Source organism: Lolium rigidum, chromosome 6 (genome assembly GCF_022539505.1).
Source record: "Lolium rigidum isolate FL_2022 chromosome 6, APGP_CSIRO_Lrig_0.1, whole genome shotgun sequence".
NCBI lineage: Eukaryota > Viridiplantae > Streptophyta > Magnoliopsida > Poales > Poaceae > Lolium > Lolium rigidum.
Genome location: NC_061513.1, coordinates 354,480,027 through 354,495,143, shown reverse-complemented (window position 1 = coordinate 354,495,143; position 15,117 = coordinate 354,480,027). Strand labels below are relative to the sequence as shown.

General features: G+C 43.9%; 1 protein-coding gene across 1 annotated transcript; it reads left to right on the top strand.

Moving 5' to 3' along the window:
- Positions 1-11,285: 11,285 nt before the first annotated feature.
- Positions 11,286-14,093, top strand: LOC124666952 (GDSL esterase/lipase At5g45920-like). Its single transcript, XM_047204288.1, has 5 exons — positions 11,286-11,684; positions 11,753-11,977; positions 12,076-12,143; positions 12,586-12,753; positions 13,697-14,093. Exons 1-5 carry the CDS (start codon positions 11,586-11,588, stop codon positions 13,854-13,856), a joined length of 720 nt encoding a protein of 239 aa, XP_047060244.1. The 5' UTR covers positions 11,286-11,585; the 3' UTR covers positions 13,857-14,093.
- Positions 14,094-15,117: the final 1,024 nt, after the last annotated feature.

Sequence of the window (15,117 nt, the reverse complement as noted above, 5' to 3'; positions counted from 1 at the left end):
TCCATAGTTCACTAGAGGTGTCTCTCCCATAAGATAAAAGCATGTTGGGTGAACAAATTACGGTCGGGCAATTGACAAATAGAGAGGGCATAACAATGCACATACATGACATGATAAGTATAGTGAGATTTAATTGGGCATTACGACAAAGTACATAGACCGCCATCCAAGCTGCATCTATGCCTAAAAAGTCCACCTTCGAGGTTATCGTCCGAACCCCCTCCGGTATTAAGTTGCTAAACAACGAGACAATTGCATTAAGTATGGTGCGTAATGTAATCAACAACTACATCCTCGGACATAGCGCCAATGTTTTATCCCTAGTGGCAACGACACAACACAACCTTAGAACTTTCATCCATCGTCCCGGGTGTCAATGCGGGCATGAACCCACTATCGAGCATAAGTACTCCCTCTTGGAGTTAAAAGTAAAAACTTGGCCGAGCCTCTACTAGAAACGGAGAGCATGCAAGATCATAAACAACACATGTATAATAACTTGATAATTAACATGACATAGTATTCTCTATCCATCGGATCCCGACAAACACAACATATAGAATTACATATAGATGATCTTGATCATGTTAGGCAGCTCACAAGATCCAACAATGAAGCACAATGAGGAGAAGACAACCATCTAGCTACTGCTATGGACCCATAGTCCAGGGGTAGACTACTCACTCATCACTCCGGAGGCGACCATGGCGGTGTAGAGTCCTCCGGGAGATGAATCCCCTCTCCGGCGGGGTGCCGGAGGCGATCTCCTGGATCCCCAGAGATGGGATCGGCGGCGACGGCGTCTCGGTAAGGTTTTCCGTATCGTGGCTCTCGATGCTGGGGGTTTCGTCACGGAGGCTTTAAGTAGGCGGAAGGGCAAGTCAAGAGGCGGCACGGGGGCCCACACCATAGGCCGGCGCGGCCGGGGGTGGGGCCGCGCCGCCCTAGGGTTTGGCCACCCCGTGGCCCCTCTTCGTCTCGTCTTCGGACTTCTGGAAGCTTCGTGGAAAAATAGGCCCCTGGGCTTTGATTTCGTCCAATTCCGAGAATATTTCGTTACTAGGATTTCTGAAACCAAAAACAGCAGAAGACAGCAACTGGCACTTCGGCATCTTGTTAATAGGTTAGTTCCAGAAAATGCACGAATATGACATAAAGTGTGCATAAAACATGTAGGTATCATCAATAATATGGCATAGAACATAAGAAATTATCGATACGTCGGAGACGTATCAAGCATCCCAAAGCTTAGTTCTGCTCGTCCCGAGCAGGTAAAACGATAACAAAGATAATTTCCGAAGTGATATGCCATCATAACCTTGATCATACTATTTGTAAACATATGTAGTGGATGCAGCGATCAAAACAATGGTGATGGCATGAGTAAACAAGTGAATCATAAAGCAAAGACTTTTCATGAATAGTACTTAAAGACAAGTATTAATAAGTCTTGCATAAGAGTTAACTCATAAAGCAATAAATCAAAGTAAAGGTATTGAAGCAACAAAAAGGAAGATTAAGTTTCAGCGGTTGCTTTCAACTTGTAACATGTATATCTCATGGATAATTGTCAACATAGAGTAATATAACAAGTACAATATGCAAGTATGTAAGAATCAATGCACGAGTTCACACAAGTGTTTGCTTCTTGGGGTGGAGAGAGATAGGTGAAGCTGACTCAACATAAAAGTAAAGAGAATGGTCCTTCAAAGAGGAAAGCATCGATTGCTATATTTGTGCTAGAGCTTTTATTTTGAAAACATGAAACAATTTTGTCAACGGTAGTAATAAAGCATATGAGTTATGAAAGTTATATCTTACAAGTTGCAAGTCTCATGCATAGTATACTAATAGTGCCCGCACCTTGTCCTAATTAACTTGGACTACCGGATCTTTGCAATGCACATGTTTTGACCAAGTGTCACAATGGGGTACCTCCATGCCGCCTGTACAAAGGTCTAAGGAGAAAGCTCGCATTTTGGATTTCTCGCTTTTGATTATTCTCAACTTAGACATCCATACCGGGACAACATGGACAACAGATAATGGACTCCTCTTTTATGCATAAGCATGTGGCAACAATTATTATTCTCATATGAGATTGAGGATATGTGTCCAAAGCTGAAACTTCCACCATGAATCATGGCTTTAGTTAGCGGCCCAAAGTTCTTCTCTAACAATATGCATGCTCCAACCATGAAGGTGGTAGATCTCTCTTGCTTCGAGACAAGACGGACATGCATAGCAACTCACATGATATCCAACAAAGAATAGTTGATGGCGTCCCCAGAAACATGGTTATCGCACAACAAGCAACTTAATAAGAGATAAAGTGCATAAGTACATATTCAATACTACAATAGTTTTTAAGCTATTTGTTCCCATGAGCTATATATTGCAAAGGTGAATGATGGAATTTTAAAGGTAGCACTCAAGCAATTTACTTTGGAATGGCGGGTAAATACCATGTAGTAGGTAGGTATGGTGGACACAAATGGCATAGTGGTTGGCTCAAGTATTTTGGATGCATGAGAAGTATTCCCTCTCGATACAAGGTTTAGGCTAGCAAGGTTATTTGAAACAAACACAAGGATGAACGGTACAGCAAAACTCACATAAAAGACATATGGTAAACATTATAAGACTCCATACCGTCTTCCTTGTTGTTCAAAACTCAATACTAGATGTTATCTAGACTCTAGAGAAACCAAATATGCAAACCAAATTAGCAAGCTCTAAGTATTTCTTCATCAATGGGTGCAAAGTATATGATGCAAGAGCTTAAACATGAGCACAACAATTGCCAAGTATCAAATTATCCAAGACATTTTAGAATTACTACATGTAGCATTTTCCAATTCAAACCATATAACAATTTAACGAAGGAGAAACTTCGCCATGAATACTATGAGTAGAACCTAAGGACATATTTGTCCATATGCAACAGCGGAGCGTGTCTCTCTCCCATAAAGTGAATGCTAGGATCCATTTTATTCAAACAAAATAAAAACAAAAACAAACCGACGCTCCAAGCAAAGTACATAAGATGTGGCCGAATAAAAATATAGTTTCAGGGGAGGAACCTGATAATGTTGTCGATGAAGAAGGGGATGCCTTGGGCATCCCCAAGCTTAGACGCTTGAGTCTTCTTAATATATGCAGGGGTGAACCACCGGGGCATACCCAAGCTTAGAGCTTTCACTCTCCTTAATCATATTGCATCATACTCCTCTCTTGATCCTTGAAAACTTCCTCCACACCAAACTCGAAACAACTCATTAGAGGGTTAGTGCATAATAAAAATTCACATGTTCAGAGGTGACACAATCATTCTTAACACTTCTGGACATTGCATAAAGCTACTTGGACATTAGTGGATCAAAGAAATTCATCCAACATAGCAAAAGAGGCAATGTGAAATAAAAGACAGAATCTGTCAAAACAGAACGAGTCCGTAAAGATGGATTTTATTAGGCCACCAGACTTGCTCAAACGAAAATGCTCAAATTGAATGAAAGTTGCGTACATATCTGAGGATCACTCACGTAAATTGGCATAATTTTCTGAGTTACCTACAGGAGAATTAGACCCAGATTCGTGACAGACAAAGAAATCTGTTTCTGCGCAGTAATCCAAATCTAGTACTTACTTTTCTATCAAAGACTTTACTTGGCACAACAAAACTTAAAACTAAGATAAGGAGAGGTTGCTACAGTAGTAAACAACTTCCAAGACACAAATAAAAACAAAGTACTGTAGGTAAAAACATGGGTTGTCTCCCATAAGCGCTTTTCTTTAACGCCTTTCAGCTAGGCGCAGAAAGTGTAACTCAAGTAACATCAAGAGATGAAGCATCAACATCATAATTTGTTCTAATGATAGAATCATAAGGTACCTTCATTCTCTTTCTAGGGAAGTGTTCCATACCTTTCTTGAGAGGAAATTGATATTTAATATTACCTTCCTTCATATCAATAGTAGCACCAACGGTTCGAAGAAAAGGTCTTCCCAATATAATGGGGCAAGATGCATTGCATTCAATATCCAAGACAACAAAATCAACGGGGACAAGGTTATTGTTAACCATAATATGAACATTATCAACTTTCCCCAAAGGTCTCTTTTTAGCATTATCGGCGAGATTAACATCCAAATAACAATTTTTCAATGGTGGCAAGTCAAGCATATCATAGACTTTTTTAGGCATAACGAAATACTTGCACCAAGATCACATAAAGCATTACAATCAAAATCTTTGACTCTCATTTTAATGATGGGCTCCCAACCATCCTCTAGCTTTCTAGGAATAGAAGTTTCAAGTTTTAGTTTCTCTTCTCTAGCTTTTATGAGAGCATTTGTAATATGTTTTGTGAAAGCCAAATTTATAGCGCTAGCATTGGGACTCTTAGCAAGTTTTTGCAAGAACTTTATAACTTCAGAGATGTGGCAATCATCAAAATCTAAATCATTACAATCTAAAGCAATGGGATTATCATCCCCAAGGTTGGAAAAAATTTCAGCAGTTTTATCACAAGCAGTTTCAGCAGTTTTAGCAGTTTCGGGTAATTTTGCGCGCTTTGCACTAGGAGTAGAAGCTTTGCTAACACCAATTATTTTATCATGGATAGTAGGAGGTGCAGCAACATATGAATCATTAGCATTGCTAGTGGTGGTAATCGTCCAAACTTTAGCTACATTTTCCTCTTTAGCTAGTTTTTCATTTTCTTCTCTATCCCACCTAGCACGCAGTTCAGCCATTAATCTTATATTCTCATTAATTCTAACTTGGATGGCATTTGCTGTAGTAACAATTTTATTTTCAATATCCCTATTAGGCATAACTTTCGATTTCAAAAGATCAACATCGGAGGCAAGACTATCAACTCTAGAAACAAGAATATCAATTTTATTGAGCTTTTCCTCAACAGATTTGTTAAAGGCAGTTTGTGTACTAATAAATTCTTTAAGCATGGCTTCAAGTCCAGGGGGTGTATTCCTATTATTGTTGTAAGAATTCCCATAAGAATTAGCATAACCGTTACCATTATTATAAGGATATGGCCTATAGTTATTACTAGAATTGTTCAGATAAGCATTGTTGTTGAAATTATTATTTTTAATGAAGTTTACATCAACATGTTCTTCTTGTGCAACCAATGAAGCTAATGGAACATTATTAGGATCAACATTAGTCCTATCATTCGCAAGCATAGACATAATAGCATCAACCTTATCATTCAAGGAAGAGGATTCTTCAACAGAATTTACCTTCTTACCTTGTGGAGCTCTTTCCGTGTGCCATTCAGAGTAATTGACCATCATATTATCAAGAAGCTTTGTTGCTTCACCAAGAGTGATGGACATAAATGTACCTCCAGCAGCTGAATCCAATAAATTCCGCGAAGAAAAATTTAGTCCTGCATAGAAGGTTTGGATGATCATCCAAGTAGTCGATCCATGGGTTGGGCAATTTTTAACCGAGAGATTTCATTCTTTCCCAAGCTTGAGCAACATGTTCATTATCTAATTGTTTAAAATTCATTATGCTACTCCTCAAAGATATAATTTTAGCAGGGGGATAATATCTACCAATAAAAGCATCCTTGCATTTAGTCCATGAATCAATACTATTCTTAGGCGAGAGATAGCAACCAATCTTTAGCTCTTCCTCTTAATGAGAAAGGGAACAATTTTAATTTTATAATGTCACCATCTACATCTTTATACTTTTGCATTTCACATAGTTCAACAAAATTATTGAGATGGGCAGCAGCATCATCGGAACTAACACCAGAAAATTGCTCTCGCATAACAAGATTCAGTAAAGCAGGTTTAATTTCAAAGAATTCTGCTCGTAGTAGCGAGGTGGAGCAATAGGTGTGCATAAGAAATCATTATTATTTGTGCTAGTGAAGTCACACAACTTAGTATTTTCAGGGTTGGCCATTTTAGCAATAGTAAATAAAGCAAACTAGATAAAGTAAATGCAAGTAAACTAATTTTTTTGTGTTTTTGATATAGCAAACAAGACGAGTAAATAAAGTAAAGCTAGCAACTAATTTTTTTGTGTTTTGATATAATGCAGCAAACAAAGTAGTAAATAAAATAAAGCAAGACAAAAACAAAGTAAAGAGATTGAGAAGTGGAGACTCCCCTTGCGGCGTGTCTTGATCTCCCGACAACGGCGCCGGAAAAAGAGCTTGATGGCGTGTATTTCACACGTTCGTTGGGCAACCCCAAGAGGAAGGTATGATGCGCACGGCAGCAAGTTTTCCCTCGAGAAAGAAACCAAGGTTTATCGAACCGGGAGGAGCCAAGAAGCACGTTGAAGGTTGATGGCGGCGGGATGTAGTGCGGCGCAACACCGGAGATTCCGGCGCCAACGTGGAACCTGCACAACACAACCAAAGTACTTTGCCCCAACGAAACGGTGAGGTTGTCAATCTCACCAGGCTTGCTGTAACAAAGGATTAACCGTATTGTGTGGAAGATGATTGTTTGCGAGAGAAAATAGTAAAACAAGTATTGCAGCAGATTTGTATTTCAGTATTAAAGAATGGACCGGGGTCCACAGTTCACTAGAGGTGTCTCTCCCATAAGATAAAAGCATGTTGGGTGAACAAATTACAGTCGGGCAATTGACAAATAGAGATGGCATAACAATGCACATACATGACATGATAAGTATAGTGAGATTTAATTGGGCATTACGACAAAGTACATAGACCGCCATCCAAGCTGCATCTATGCCTAAAAAGTCCACCTTCGGGTTATCGTCCGAACCCCCTCCGGTATTAAGTTGCTAAACAACGAGACAATTGCATTAAGTATGGTGCGTAATGTAATCAACAACTACATCCTCGGACATAGCGCCAATGTTTTATCCCTAGTGGCAACAGCACAACACAACCTTAGAACTTTACGTCACTTGTCCCAGGTGTCAATGCGGGCATGAACCCACTATCGAGCATAAGTACTCCCTCTTGGAGTTAAAAGTAAAAACTTGGCCGAGCCTCTACTAGAAACGGAGAGCATGCAAGATCATAAACAACACATGTATAATAACTTGATAATTAACATGACATAGTATTCTCTATCCATCGGATCCCGACAAACACAACATATAGAATTACATATAGATGATCTTGATCATGTTAGGCAGCTCACAAGATCCAACAATGAAGCACAATGAGGAGAAGACAACCATCTAGCTACTTGCTATGGACCCATAGTCCGGGGGTAGACTACTCACTCATCACTCCGGAGGCGACCATGGCGGTGTAGAGTCCTCCGGGAGATGAATCCCCTCTCCGGCGGGGGTGCGGAGGCGATCTCTGGATCCCCCGAGATGGGATCGGCGGCGACGAGCGTCTCGGTGAGGTTTTCCGTATCGTGGCTCTCGGTGCTGGGGGTTTCGTCACGGAGGCTTTAAGTAGGCGGAAGGGCAAGTCAAGAGGTGGCACGGGGGCCCACACCATAGGCCGGCGCGGCCGGGGGTGGGGCCGCGCCGCCTAGGGTTTGGCCACCCCGTGGCCCCTCTTCGTCTCGTCTTCGGACTTACGGAAGCTTCGTGGAAAAATAGGCCCCTGGGCTTTGATTTCGTCCAATTCGAGAATATTTCGTTACTAGGATTTACGAAACCAAAAACAGCAGAAAACGACAAGCGGCACTTCGGCATCTTGTTAATAGGTTAGTTCCAGAAAATGCACGAATATGACATAAAGTGTGCATAAAACATGTAGGTATCATCAATAATATGGCATAGAACATAAGAAATTATCGATACGTCGGAGACGTATCAATGGGACAGCATGCTCCGACCAAAGTCTCAGGGAGGTGTGGACTTCCGAGATATGCACCTGTTCAATCAGGCCCTACTTGCTAGACAAGCATGGAGACTTATCCAATTCCCAGATACCCTGTGTGCTCAACATTTGAAAGCCAAGTATTATCCTAATGGTTCCTTAATTGACATGGTTTTTGCAGGAAATGGATCATCGACGTGGCACGCCATCGAGTATGGCCTGGAACTACTGAAGCGTGGCATCATCTGGCGTGTGGGCAATGGAGCTCAGGTACAAGCATGGCGGGATCCCTGGATACCTCGAGATAGCTCTCACCTTTCTAGGCCTCCCAAATGCCACTGCCGTTATAGATGGGTCGCCGACTTCCTCTTGCCGGACGGTACATGGAATGTTGATAGAGTGCAGCACTAGTTTGCACCAGATGATGCCACTGGTATTCTTAAAATCCAGACCTCTAGGAGGAATGACAACGACTTTGTTGCCTGGTGCCCGGAGAAGCGAGGTATTTTTACAGTAAAAAGTGCTTATAGTCTGGCCTTCGACATCGCTATGCAAGACCAGAGCTGGGGAGCCACGAGTGGGCGTCCTAATGGTGAGCGATCATGTTGGAAATTGAAATGGAACTCCCTTGTCCCTCCCAAAGTAAAATTGTGTGCCTGGAAGGTTTGCCGTAATGGCCTAGCAACACAGGAGAATATGGCAAGGAGGAAAATGGCGACGACTAGTGCATGTCCGATTTGCGTCCAAGAAGCTGAAGATACATTCCATATTTTTATGCGGTGCCCTCAAGCTCGTGTTCTCTGGTTGGCGATGAAGGATGAGTGGGAATTGCCAGCAGATGACCTGATCAAGCCAACATGGATCGAGTGGCTGCTCCAGCTGCTCATTGTAATCCCAGATACGCAGCGTGCGAGAACACTATTGGTCTTGTGGAGGATTTGGCACAACCACAATGAGATCACACATGCAAAACCATGCCCCTCTATTGAATGTTCCCGTCGTTTCTTGTTGGGCTACGCCAACTCCATAACTCTAATCAAACAACACCCTGCGGCGGACATTACCAAAGGAAAAAAAATGATCATTGATCAAGGCTCTGCCCTAGGAGTGAAGAACAAGACCCAGGACGGGAGGCAGGTGCGCATGAGATGGATGCCACCAGGAGCGGATCGAGCCAAGCTAAACACGGACGGAGCATTCCTGAATAATAATGAAGCGGGTATAGGGATGGTCGTGAGAGACCACCATGGCAAAGTAATTGTTGCTGCTTGCTGCGAGATACTACAATGCCAAGACGCAACGGAAACGGAGTTTATGGCACTAAACTCCCGTTCTCAGTTGAAACTGATTGCTCTGAAGCTTTTAAACTCATCCAGGAGGCCACCCCGAATACCTCTATATATGCGTTTAGAATTTCTGTCATTCGTGAGCTCCTAAGGAAAAGAGAGATTTCCGTATCCAAGATTAGATGTGACGCCAATATGGACAGTCACGATCTTGCTAAACTAGGTAGGGTTAACTAAGCATAGGTATAGGTCGAACGTGTGGTTCATGGACTTGCCCACGGATGTGCGCCGGCCGTCGACCAAGACTGTAATTCCTCTATTATTTAATATATCTTTCTTTCCCACACAAAAAAAACATGCAAGTACTTCGGATGAAAGAAAAGAAAAGTTATATCCGGTAGAGGCCTGAGAGCATCTCCACCGGCCTGGCCCATTTCAGACACGAAAGTGTCCGTTTTGATTGGGCTGCGGACACGAAATTGGCCTTGTTGGCTGGTATGTCCGTTTGGGTCGGGTAGCCCAGCGGTCCGACACATTTTTGTGTACAATTTTTTTATTAATAGAATTATTTACATAGTGCCAAAAATCAAAAAAATACTAAAAAATAGTCCTAGCTACTAGTTGCCCGCCATGGCTCCCTACTTGTCATCGTCGTCGTTGACGAGGTCGATGAAGACTGGAGGTGCTGGCCCAATGCCATGGCAAATGCTGAGGCGTCGGTGGCGGCGTCAGTGCGGGAGGATGCCGTGTAGGCACGGGAAGAGGCGGAATAGGTGCGGGAGGAGTCGCCGGAGGATGCGCTAGCCTCCCTTAGGATAGCGCGGACGCCCGCAGTTGGACGGTGAGGCCATCCCACTAAGCGAGCTCGTCGAGCTCGCTATTGCCGATAGCCATCTCCATGGCCTACTCCGCGAGGTTCGGTGGCTAGAGTTCCTCCTCCACCGCGGCGTCGAGGACTATGACTTCCTCCTCCTCGTCGTCAAGGTTGATGTCGCGCTCCCGGTGGAAGAAGTCGACGACGCCAAGGTAACCCGCGTGGCGGCGTGGGTCGAACTCCCAGGTCCCGAAGGTGGACCAGTTGTATGAGTCGAGGGCGAATGCTGGATCTTCGCGCAGATCCGGTGGTAGGATGAAATGGCGGCGGTGGATCTCGTACCATCCGCAGCTCGGCATGGCTGCATTAGGCCAAGGGACCGACCGGTTCTCCTTGAACAACGGTTGCACGGGGCATTCTCTTTAGTGGCGTCAGAGGACCCGACCTCGCGGTCGTTCTTCATCTTGCGGAACGGTCAGCCCTTTCCCATGGCGATGTAGGGTGTCTATAGGTGAGGAGTGGCCTCATAGTGGCCACACTACTCCTCTTAAAATTGTTGGGCATCATCTTCAACTGGAGGGATGCCCAAGCATCGCCCTCGGACACACTGGCGTGTGGGGATGCGGGGAAGCGCCATGAATGCGGCGCGAAAAACGGAAGCGGTACCGGAGCCATTACTAGGGCGCGGAAGACGAAACACGCACAACTGCTAGCAGGCGGGCCCAAAGGTGATCTGACTCAACGCATTCTTGCTGACAACTTACCTAGATCTGATGGGTTAAACAACCTTGATGGTATGTTAGTATCTAGGATATAGGTTATACTGACATATGATTCTGCCACTCTTTAAGAAAACCAGGAACAAGTGCACTATCAAGAACAGATCACAAACTCCCATGGAATTGTCCAATGTCCGACACTCTAGTTTTAGAGTATCATTGAGTGGAAACGATTCCACACTATTGATAAAAGTTAAGTGGCCTCTTGCATTCTTCACAACTGGATCTTATGAGTTTATTCTATAGGAGGTTTTTCTATATATTATATAACATAAAAAAGTATATCATAAAAAATAATATCTAAAGTTTTTAATGGTATAGTTTTTGTACTTCTCTCATAAATAAAAGGATGTCAGAGATTTGTCTAAATTCAGATGTATATGTATCATAAATAGTATCAAGATGCATCTAAATTTAAACAAATTTGCAACATCTATCTATTTATAAACAGAGCTACTAATATATATAATTGGAAAATTTTGCCATACAACACCGTTATTTTTAAGCATATGCTGAAACACACCACTACTACATATCCGTATGCTGATCCACTTATTGGTTTCCTGCTGCTAAGTGCCATTCTTGATGCAGAGGCAGCAGGTACAGCCCAGTCATCAAGTCAACCACCTACCAGACCAGGAGCCAGGAGAGATCACAAACGGCGACGAGGCGGAACATACTCAAAGGACCGACGATTCCTCGCCGCTTGCCGGCGAGTTCACCTAGGATTCCGGCTCGTCCAGGCGGCCACCCAACCACCACTACAGCCCGGCACTATAGTACACCACCGCAGAAGTGAGGTGCTCGTGAGGTTGCCGTAATCTCATCTCCGGGGTAACCAACCCAGTCGAGCGGCCGATCCTTGATCCGTATCGGAGGGAAGAGGAGTCGAGGAGAGAAGATGCGGCCGCGGCTGGTGCTCTTCGGTGCCTCCCTCACCGAGCAGTCGTTTGCCTCAGGCGGATGGGGCGCCGCCCTCGCCCACCACTTCGGCCGCCAGGTACTCTCCGTTTGCGCCGCCGCTAGCTGCTGCGTATGGAAGTGATGTCGGATTTCTGCTGATTATAGGCGGACGTGGTACTGCGCGGGTTCAGCGGGTACAACACGCGGTGGGCGCTGAAGGTGCTGGATAGAGCCATGGAGGGGGCGGCCGCCGGGGGCGCGGACCCCGCGGCCGTCACGGTGCTCTTGGGCTCCAACGACGCTAGCCTGCCGGACCGGGCGGAGCCGCACCTGCACGTGCCGCTAGCGGAGTACCAGGACAACCTCCGCGCGATCTGCGCCCACTTCAAGGTTGCTGCTATACTGTCGTCCTGGAGCAGGGAATGCTGCTAATTGCTCGTTTCTTCCCTCGTATGTGGTTGAGATCCCTATGTGGTTTGCTTTTGCAGAATAAGTGGCCGTCTGCTGCTATCATCCTCATCACCCCTCCACCAATCTACGAGGCCGCGAGGATCAGGTAACAATAGCCCCCTCACCCTGCAGATATGTAATTTACTTAGCTTTGTTAATGGTGAGTGGTAAGGTCTCAGGTCAACAGAATAGGGTCAACTAGATATCTGTATGCTGATCCACTTATTTGTTTCCTTTTGCTAAATGCCATTCTTGATGCAGGTCAGTGATGTATTACTGACATGTATCTTTAAAACAATGTATTCAACATCATCAACATTCATTGTATCCCGGATTATTGTGATGAAGAAAACAGGGGAAACAACTGATTTTTTTTTTATTTTATACAGTGAATTGCGTCAAGTAAAACCTGTTAATCTCAATCGGAATGTTGTCAAGGAGGCCTGTGATCTGGCTGAAGTTTTCTTTGAATCAAATATTAGTAATTATGCCTTTTAGCAAAGCACATTGGTGAACAAGCCACACTTATTCCATATCTTTCCATGCAGGCACATATATGGGGATAATGATCCTTCACGACAGCCTGAAAGAACAAATGAAGCTGCAGGCACTTATGCACAGGCATGCATAGCTATTGCTAAAGAATTGGATCAGCAATTTGTAGACATCTGGACACAGATGCAGAAATTCCCTGATTGGCAGACATCTGCATTATGGTAGGAATCTTTTTATCCCTGTGTGAGCAAAATTTGATCATGCAAATTTGTTCTAACTTTTAGAACTCTTATATATCTCCTGGGCTAACATAAAAAAGCTTAATAATTGAAAGTGGCTGCTGTAAGAGAAATCGACAGGTGGCAATTCTCAGACAGACTGTTACTCAGGATTTACACTGATTGCTCAAAATCTGGTCTGTGTCCAGTTAGCTTTATGTCTGGTTCTGGATTCGGAAACACTGTTGGAGACTACCCAAAGAAAAGGCCGGATATAGAACACTTTTGAACGTTGTAGTGTGATGTTCTTCTTGGTTATGCTTCACATTCTTATGAGGGCAATAGAAAAAATTGACACCAAGATAAGATTCAGTTAATAATTTGCATCATGTGTCGCCTCTCAACAATGATTACTTAGCCACATAATTTTCACTTCATATTCTAAACCATGGCTCTGTTTTCTTTGCAATGACAGATAAAAACCTGCATTTACAAATAAAGCAAAGTACATAATACCTCTTTTGTTCCTTTGTGAAAACAGCTGAAGATTTTTCCTATGCTTCTTGAGCACAGAAAATTTCGCCTCTCCCCAAAAAAGAAGATTCTGTAGTAGATCTCTCAGATACTATATAATCGATAAAAAAAACATTATGTTTGAATTCTCACTTTCCGTTTTCTAATAGCCTTTAGTCTATGTGCTTAGAATAGCTTGAAACTCTAAAAGGGCTATTTTAGTCACTTTTCCCAATCCTGTTCTTCCTCCAGTGATTTTATATTCAATCATCAGTTGACGAGAATGCAAGTAAAATATTTTATTCATCTTCACTCTTATGCCCTGGCATTATGTGAATCGAGATTTTGATCATAGAGTATCTTGCCAAAGCATTATGAATTATGGTGTATCCTCATGACCATAAGCAGCAGATAACCTTATTATATCATGCAGTGACGGACTTCATTTCACCCCGTTCGGAAACAAGATTTTGTTCGACGAGGTGCTCAAAACACTGGAAAGTATTGGTTTCAGCAAACAGATTCTCCGATCGGATCTCCCTCTCTACCATGAAATTGACCCCAAGGACCCATTGAAAGCATTTGAAATTTGAACAAGGTATCTGCATGGCTTGATTATTCAGAAGGCGATCTCGGTGTGTTTGTCCTTATAACTGGGAAAACCTTATGCCATGTGCTGGACTTGTTTAGTAGCTGTGGTTTATGTTCCATATATTCCGTAAGTAATGAGCATTTCTATGGTTTTCAAGTGGAAAAGACTGAAAATAAACGGCATTTTCTGTTTTTTTTTTTCCTGTACATTTCGTAAGGTGCATTGAAGCTCTGATTTCTGTTGCTGTTTCTCACAGTTTGTAGCTTCTGCTAAACCATGGATGGTCAAGCATGCTTTCGGCTTCTCATATGTGACGTGGCGTCCTATATTGATGTTATTCTAGCTGATTTTGTGCACGATTATTGCGGTACTACTGCAGGAATGCTGCAAGTATTTTCTGTAGGGGATGCAAAATGGAAGTGTTTCAGAAGAAATGAAGCAGTAAATCTATAATCGTGGAAGGTCGGCGGCTCTGGCCTCTGGGTCCAAGGCCCATGGGAATACCAGCCTGTTGCGAGAAAGAGGATTGGTAGAGCTCGATTGGGCTAGTTGGGCCTGGGCCTATTGGTCGACTTAATTAGTCAGCCAGAAGATAGCTACGAATTAGCGAGCTTCACGAGGAGATCATGAGGTTAGCTATCTCTAGTCCATTTATCCCGTTAATCTCTACCTAATAATAAAGGGAGAAGCGTTTCCTCGGTTTGGTCCGTATGATCTAAGGTTTCTGCCAAAAAGTTTCGTCAATGTTTTTTTTTGGACCGTTTTGCCCTCCCACCAAATCGCATAATACATGGAAGTGCCACGGTACCGGTTTGCTCTTTTCTACCTCCCGAGCAGAACACAATCCACCGCCGGAAGGATCTGGTTGCCATCTGCCGAGCGCGGTGTAGCCTAGCGCCCCAGAAGTTCTCCCTCGTGTGGTCTCCATCCAGCTCGACGACAAGCGCTGTCCCAAGCCCGAAGCTCCAACCCCGTCGATCCCCAACCAGAATCCCCTGGCGCAGCTCGATCCTCGTGCAGCAGTTGCACTGCGTGTTCGCCGCCGCGCTCCCCTCCCAGCCTCAAGCGCCGCCCCCTCGCCGAAATCCTCCGTCCCGCATGGCACTCACGTCCGAGATCCCAGTCGGCGACCGGGCTGCCGCTGGGGATGACCTCATCCGCCCCACTTCCCCCATCCCTGATTGGTTCCCGGAAACGCATGAATCCACCCCGCTGCAAGGGCACGAGTTGGGGATTGCTTTTATCAGTTGCAAGGTTGCTAA

Coding starts and splice junctions, on each gene's coding strand:
- LOC124666952 (XM_047204288.1), top strand. CDS start 11,586: ATGCGGCCGCGGCTGGTGCTCTTCGGTGCCTCCCTCACCGAGCAGTCG. Junction 11,685..11,752: donor CCCACCACTTCGGCCGCCAG/GTACTCTCCGTT, acceptor TGCTGATTATAG/GCGGACGTGGTACTGCGCGG. Junction 12,144..12,585: donor TACGAGGCCGCGAGGATCAG/GTAACAATAGCC, acceptor CTTTCCATGCAG/GCACATATATGGGGATAATG.